The sequence below is a fragment of the Fundulus heteroclitus genome, chromosome 18 (genome assembly GCF_011125445.2).
Source record: "Fundulus heteroclitus isolate FHET01 chromosome 18, MU-UCD_Fhet_4.1, whole genome shotgun sequence".
Lineage (NCBI taxonomy): Eukaryota > Metazoa > Chordata > Actinopteri > Cyprinodontiformes > Fundulidae > Fundulus > Fundulus heteroclitus.
The window spans coordinates 22,393,477-22,400,521 of NC_046378.1; the positions used below are offsets into that span (position 1 = coordinate 22,393,477).

A 7,045-nucleotide genomic window follows, 5' to 3' on the forward strand; every position below is an offset into this window, starting at 1 on the left:
GCCAAAAAAGACAAAAGGAATAATCTGTAGAAAACGGTTATATAAACACAACCTGATGTACAGAATAATCTGTAATCCACTGTTGTGTCATAAAAACCAGGTCAAAAAAAAGGTTAAAAAAAACAAAATAAAACAGCAAATTACTGCACTGTTCCAGTTATAAAATAACAGAGGCTGTAATGAAGCTGTATGTATCTTCGTTGTCTTTAAGGAATAAATCAAGTTCAGTCAGGAATGGCTAAGTGCTTAAACTATCAAAGAATGAATAAAATGTCCTGATTTATCTTCAAGACACATTTTCTCCTCAGTGGACACTAAGCATTCACAGGATGGTGGTATCAAGATATACCAAAGGTTTATAAAGTAACGGTTGCAAAACCACAAAAAAAGACGTTTTAAGTCATGCTGTTCTTACAATTATAATGCTGCTAATGAGGTGCCAGAGAGAGTGGTCAGAGTTTTCTCTAGCTCTATGGGGCACATGAAGAAAGCAAGCACTGAAAGAAGAGCTTTCTTTTCCAAGCACTAAAAATGGCCTTGTCGGACTTTAGATTTAGTCGAAACAAGAAAGCGAAGTTCAGCGTCTCCCCTTTACACATGTTTGTAAAGCTGCCAATTGCAGGCTGGCTACCACAGCAGATGTCTCTACTAGTCGACTGGCTAATTTTAGCCAATTACACTCTCAGTGTTTCATTATAAAAGACCAGACGAGTTAAAAGGAGCAACATTTTGAGAGGCATGATCAAGCTTTTCTTGGCCAGTTCTGAGTTCTGATTTCGGTTTTGATTCCCAGAATCAAAACCGAACACGGGGAAGAAGCATTCAGTTTTAATGCTCTACTAATCTGGAACAAACTCCCAGAAAAGTCCCTTTAAATAAAGGTTAAAATCCCATTTGTTTAAAGTTGGCTTCAGTCCAACATTTTGTTCACTTTCCTTTACTATGCCACTGTAATGTACTTATTTTTTTTATCATGTAAAGCACTTTGAATTATCTTATTGCTAAAAACACAAATATACTTAACTTGTCTAAGTTTATCTGACTTTATAACAACTGAAAAAATACTAGTGACTTTTATATACTGTACATGTATATACTGTATACTTTGATAAATACATTTTAAAAATAAATCAGATTACTGGACTTTTGGAATTTCCTCTACCTGGTTTATTGGTGCATGTCTATATATATTCTGGGCTACTAGAACTTAAACCCCATCTCTGAATTTAGAGGCTATAATTATCCATATTTCTGTCTATATCTGTATTAGAAAAAAATAAATAAATAAATGGCATAAATTAAAGGAATTTTATAGCTACAATAATATATTGTTGTAGCCACCGCGTGCATAGCTGCTACTTTTCTGTAAAAAAACGAAACGCAATTAGATCTTGTTATGCTTGTTTTTTGTTGTTGTTTTGTAGCAAAATCGGTTATCACAGGCTGAGAATCTCATACCCGGCACCTATAAACTTTTTTAAAGACGCATGAGGACCTGGAGAAAAAAAAAGCACAGTCATTCCACATCCAAGGAAGCAAAGGCCACCAACGTGCCCTTGCCTCAGGCTTTTGTAAATTACAAGAGCATGCATGTACTGAGGGCAAAGTCTGATGTTAAACATATGGGAGGAACAAGGTTATGGTGCAAAGACTTTAGGAAGTACATAGTACAAGCATTGGGAGGCCAGACAGAAACCCGACAAATCACTGCAGACGAGAGAAGAACACAATAATACTATGCTCCATACCTATTTAACTTTATCATCCTAAGCATCTCATTTATAGCCCTCCTGATTCAGCAAAGACTGAGGGTATGGGCCTGTGGCTGCCTGCATTCAGGTGTCGCCTTTCCCTAAATTTCCCCTGGGGAGTAGTGATGTGCCTACTTGTTAAATCAGATGAACCAATTTGTCTTGTGGATCCATTTCCTCATGGGACATAACAGTTTACACAGTTCACCATGAGCGGAATAATCTAAAGCCCAAGACTTGACATCAGGTTTTGATCTTTCTGCCAGGCTTTTACAAAAACAACTTTGATTCACATTGTCTGGAGTGTGTGGATCCTGCCGGGACTGGGAGCGCCGCAGAGCCGGGAGCGTGCTCGTCTCTCACTTACAGCAAGACGGGAGATCCTGGTACAACGCAGTCATTACTAAAAAATAAAGTTTATAAAAGAAGGAGAGGCTAAAGGTCTGATGGAGACATTTCTTTCACTCAAGCTTTTTTTTTCATGCAGCTCACGTGGAATGAGCCATCAGATAACGGGGAGAAAAATAAACAAAAACATCCCCCTTCTACCATGCTCGCGTCACGTTTGTGTGGTCAAAGTGATGGTAGAAAATGCTGGCAGAGATAAAGTGATGACAGAGGAGATACACTTTTATTTTGTTTCCCTCTTCTTCTAGGTTGCGGTGGTATGAAGGCGAAAACAGGGGCAGTAACCTCCCCAGTCTCCATGTGCTGGAAAGTCACATGGCTCATCCTGACACGCTACCTGTGGAGGGAGTGTGTACGTTTGTGTGTGCATGCCCACATGTCGGCCTTACAAACACAAAGATAAAGGGCGGCACAACAGATGCAAGCCAATAAACCACAACGTCAAATGACGTCATTCGGACGCTACAAGGGGCTATTTTGTTCCGTTCTGTTTACCGTGAGACGCACTGGAATAACATTCCCTCTGCCTGCAGTAGACTAGATCGTTGCAGTCTGGCCTAGAGTAACCCGAGAGCGGAGGTAATAGTTATACCAAAACTGCCAAAATGTTTCCAATCCCCCCCTCCCTGTTGCTTTAGGCTTCAACTCTGGAGCCCACACCCTCCTAAATCAAATCACTGGCTCTCACCTTAGTGCGTCCATTGATGACACAGTTCCCCAGCTGCCCGTTGGCAGCACTGTACATGACAGCCTCGTCGATGTGAGCCATCAGGGTTCCAATGCTGTGGCACCCGGGCTCCTGCCCCTCCACCCAGGCAATCTGGTCACCCCGGATGCTGCGGGAGGGAATGCTCTTCTGGCTCACCAGCTGTCCGCCCCGGAACTTCCCGCTCTGGTTCAGGACCTCCACCTCCTCCAGGACCTTGTCGCCCAGCTGCCTGCCAAGGAAGTTGTCCTTCACACAAATACCATAGTACTTCATGCAGGGGATGATATATTGCCTGGCGACACGCTCTGATGACCATCCAGTCCCCGCAGGAGGCAGCATGGCTGGAATGGAGGGCAGGCTTGGTATAGCCAGAGGGTCTGACGGTGCAGCGCAATGTCCGTTGTGCAGGTTAGCATTATCAGGGGCATAGCTTGGCTGGGTATAAGAGCCGGCGCTGTTGCTGTTGACAGTGACTCTTACTGGGGCGACCGGTCGGGTCACTCTACGGGGCTCTGATGGCTTGCTAACAATACTTCCATCTGGCAATTTCCTCCGCTTAAAATCTAACTCCCCTGCTCCACAAGCTGGGTCTGCTGAGCCTCCTAACCCCGGAGAGCCCATCACATGACCATTAAGGATTTCTGATCCCATGTCCCAGCTCTCCCCATTCTTCCTCTTCAACTGATGCGCCTGCCTTACTTTGAGGTCCTCGCTGATTCGCCTCATTCCTAAAGAACATTTCTCGTGACCAGTCCTGTCCGCATTCTCCACCGTAAGGCCTCTGCCGTTGAACGGACAGACAGTGCCACTCGTCTTAGCGGCCATCCCGTTCACCTGTGCCGGGTAGCCGGGCGGCGTGTGGGCCAAAACCTCCGCCTGGCTGGCCTCCACGGTGGCCGACGGAGACCCAACCCCACCGTTGTAAAGCGGCACGCCACTTTTGGACTGCTTCGTTGGGCTGGTGATCCCTGGGGAGTTTGTCTGCGAGGCCATGTCAGCGAGCAGCTCGGCAGCCGTCTGAGTCCCGGCGGGCCCTGCGCAGAAACCGTTTAGACCCATGTCTGCCCGGTATGAGCTGTGGATCTCTGTCTGCTGGCTTCTTCTGTCCTGCAACTCTGAAAAGACGATGGATCCAAGGGTAGAGTTTGACTTCAAGAGCTCCGTCAGCCCCAAACTCTCCATTTGATCTGGTCGTCTGCTGGGTGCACACGTACCTCACGTCCTTGCTTCATTTTCTAACTGAGCCGCTGCTTCCTCTTACGGAGAGGATCGCTGCAAGTATCATGTCCCCAATCCTTCGTCTGCTCTGATTTCACCAGTCACTCTAGAGCTCTGTGTTTGTTTCTGTGCTCCTTTTAAACATATTTAGACAGCGTGGGACATCTGTGGAAAGTTAAATGATACGTTTTTAGAGTCTATAAATAGGTGCAGTGTAGACTGTCATGCTGAGCATTAGTAAATAAATGGCCATGTTACTTAGGTGCAATATAGCACATGTTGCAGTATAGTATGAATGGTAAAATGTGCCACAATTCAATCCATTAAGAAGGATTGAATTGGAAAGAAGAATGTTTTAATCATTATTTAAAACAATTTATAGGTTTAAAAACAGCTATATAGTCATACATTAAGTGATTAGAAACATTTGGCAACAGTAATTTTAAAAAGGAAACAAAACAAATGAGCAATATTGACATCTTAAACTATTTCACAATCAACGGTACCATAGAAAGTAAAGAATAATCAAGGAAATCCTGGCATCTTTATGTATAATCCAATTTATTTATTAAATTTTTATTGAAATTAGACAACATATATAAATACTTTAAACAAATATTAACTCATTAACTGTGCCATGGATCAATACATGAATATATCAAATAAATACTTACGTATAAATTTAAAGTAAATAGTCAAGTCATACATTAGACAAATAAGTTTATCAATGACTTTAATGTTAAAATGAGTAAATAATCAATTAATGTAAATGGGGAACTTTGCTATAAATATATGTTCTAACTATGTATAATTAATTATTTTATTTAAAAGCCCTGTTGTGGTCTATGATATGAATTTGTTTCATCGGTCAGCCTTACCTATTAAAATAAGAGGGTAAGAAAAATGCTGCTATAGGTATTAATTATATTTGTTTATAATCTTAGCACAATTACAATTAGTTAATTGTGCAGTTAATAAATTGGCTTTTTTTCTATTTTCACTATTATTTTATCTAAATTAGCAAATGTATGTAAGGATGCAACACATCCTTTATTCTGCAATGTTCTTTACTGTAAAATGTAGCATTTTTGCCGAGAAAAACTGCCAAAGCAAATGTTTGTCTTTGAAAAACAAAGCTTCCTTTTGGGTTAGGGATGGCGGCTGGTGGGTGTGGTCCTAACTGGCCGCGGGACCCCAAGTCAAATTCTGCTTGGGCCCCATAAGATCTTGGTTCGGCCCTGGCAGTGAGCCTGGGTGAGTAAACATTTTTGGTTGCCACAAAAAGCCCTGCATTCCTATATGTCTTTTGATTTTATCTGAACAGTTCAAAATCAAAATATCAAGCGTAGTAGTGCTGCATTATCACTGTAAACGGACAGTCAAACAGCATCAGTATAAAATAAAATAGTAAAATCGGGACAAGACAAAAAACGTTTTACTTTGGTTATTATACGCTACATAATTATGATTAAATGACACCGTAAAAACTAACTAGGCACTGTTATTGTATTAGAAACAAGCGATTGCGATTAAAAATAAATAAATAAAAAAATGTTTTGATTACACAACCATCAAACTAATTTATATTGTCTTTGTCTGGTTCTGACAAAGCTGAACTAACAGCCCAATGCATTCCTCAGATAAATCTAGCAGAATACCAAAACACACATTTTTGATTTCAAGGTTGTATTTCGAAATCCTAAACAACAAGGTTTTCATGTGAAAAAAATAAAGCATGTACAAAGCCCTCGCTGGGAGAGCACAGAACATGTACCTACCTACGGCAGCCGCACAGCAACGCAAATCCTCAGTGAGCCTACGTGACGGGCTGAGAGTACGCATGTTATTTCCGGGAGTGTCTCTGCTCGGCTCGGCGGTGCGTCCCATCCAATTTTTGCGTCGGTTATAAATAATGTCCAGGTGGCGACGGCAATCAAACGCCGCTCTGACACATTAAACCGCGAACGAGAGACGGAGGGGGATGCTTCGAACTGGAGACGCTTCTCTTCGGCAACCAAGAGCAGCGCTCCCCGTTGTCTAGAGGAGCGCCCCGAGTTTCTGTCTGCCTTGCCTTGCCTGCCTGCCTCCCTCCCCCCGTCCTCCTCTCGGCTTCCCCCCTCCTACCATCAAGGCCCTCTTGTCTCTGCTCCCGCCTGTCATTTGCATGCATACCAGCCATGTGACCTGCATCTAACGCCGACGTTCACATGTACCCACGTTATCCGCTCAGAGTTATTACAGAATGCAAAAAGTAATCTACAAGCTGCTGATTTAGTGCACTGTAAAACACACGCACGCACGCACGCACACACACAAGCAAAAACAATGCTAACTTAAAATTAACTGACGTATAACAGCATGTTTAGAAATAAGAATGTCAAATTCAAAGAATGAAAAAAAAAAAAAAAAACAACACAAAAACTAACAGTGGGCTATATCTTAAATAAAGAAATAATCCTTTGTGAAAATTATTGGTTCCTGCATGACACTTTTACACCGTTTACACAATTTTTTTTAACCGAGTCGAGATCAGTCCGAGCTTGGTAATCAAGATAACTATAGAGTGTAAATAGAACGCAAACTGAACTGAACCGAGCCAGACACAACTGACCGCGCTAAATGCGGACCAGTTCCAGAGGTGGGTTCGGCTCAGTTTTTCCCTATCTCAGTTATCTGATAACGAAGAGCGCATGAGCAGACCGCGTCATCTCTGTGCGCTCAGCTGACATTTCAGACATTCATAATAATACTAGCTTCCTTACCGTGCCACACGGTTTCCAGTGATGATTCTGCTTAGCAGTGTGATGAACCTCAGCGTCTGTCGTTGTTTCTTGTGTCTATAAATCCTTATTAGTTGTTCGTTTGTCTTATCCACTTCCCAAAAGCCGACTCTGTCAAGTAAATTCACCAAAAGTTGCCGTCTTCGCCTGACTCGCCACAAACAACGACGTATCACCAA

The 7,045-nt window shown here is 42.4% G+C and overlaps 1 protein-coding gene and 1 pseudogene across 1 annotated transcript; both read right to left on the reverse strand.

Annotated features, from left to right (window-relative positions):
• Window positions 1-599, reverse strand: part of LOC118566765 — a 3,949-nt pseudogene extending 3,350 nt beyond the window's left edge.
• Window positions 600-2,847: 2,248 nt separating this feature from the next.
• Window positions 2,848-6,213, reverse strand: LOC118566687 (the record flags this gene model as incomplete). The annotated part of the gene is given in 2 exon segments (XM_036149746.1): window positions 2,848-4,251; window positions 5,865-6,213. A coding segment is annotated over 1 exon segment (1,203 nt), but the record flags the coding sequence as incomplete, so codon positions are not given.
• Window positions 6,214-7,045: the final 832 nt, after the last annotated feature.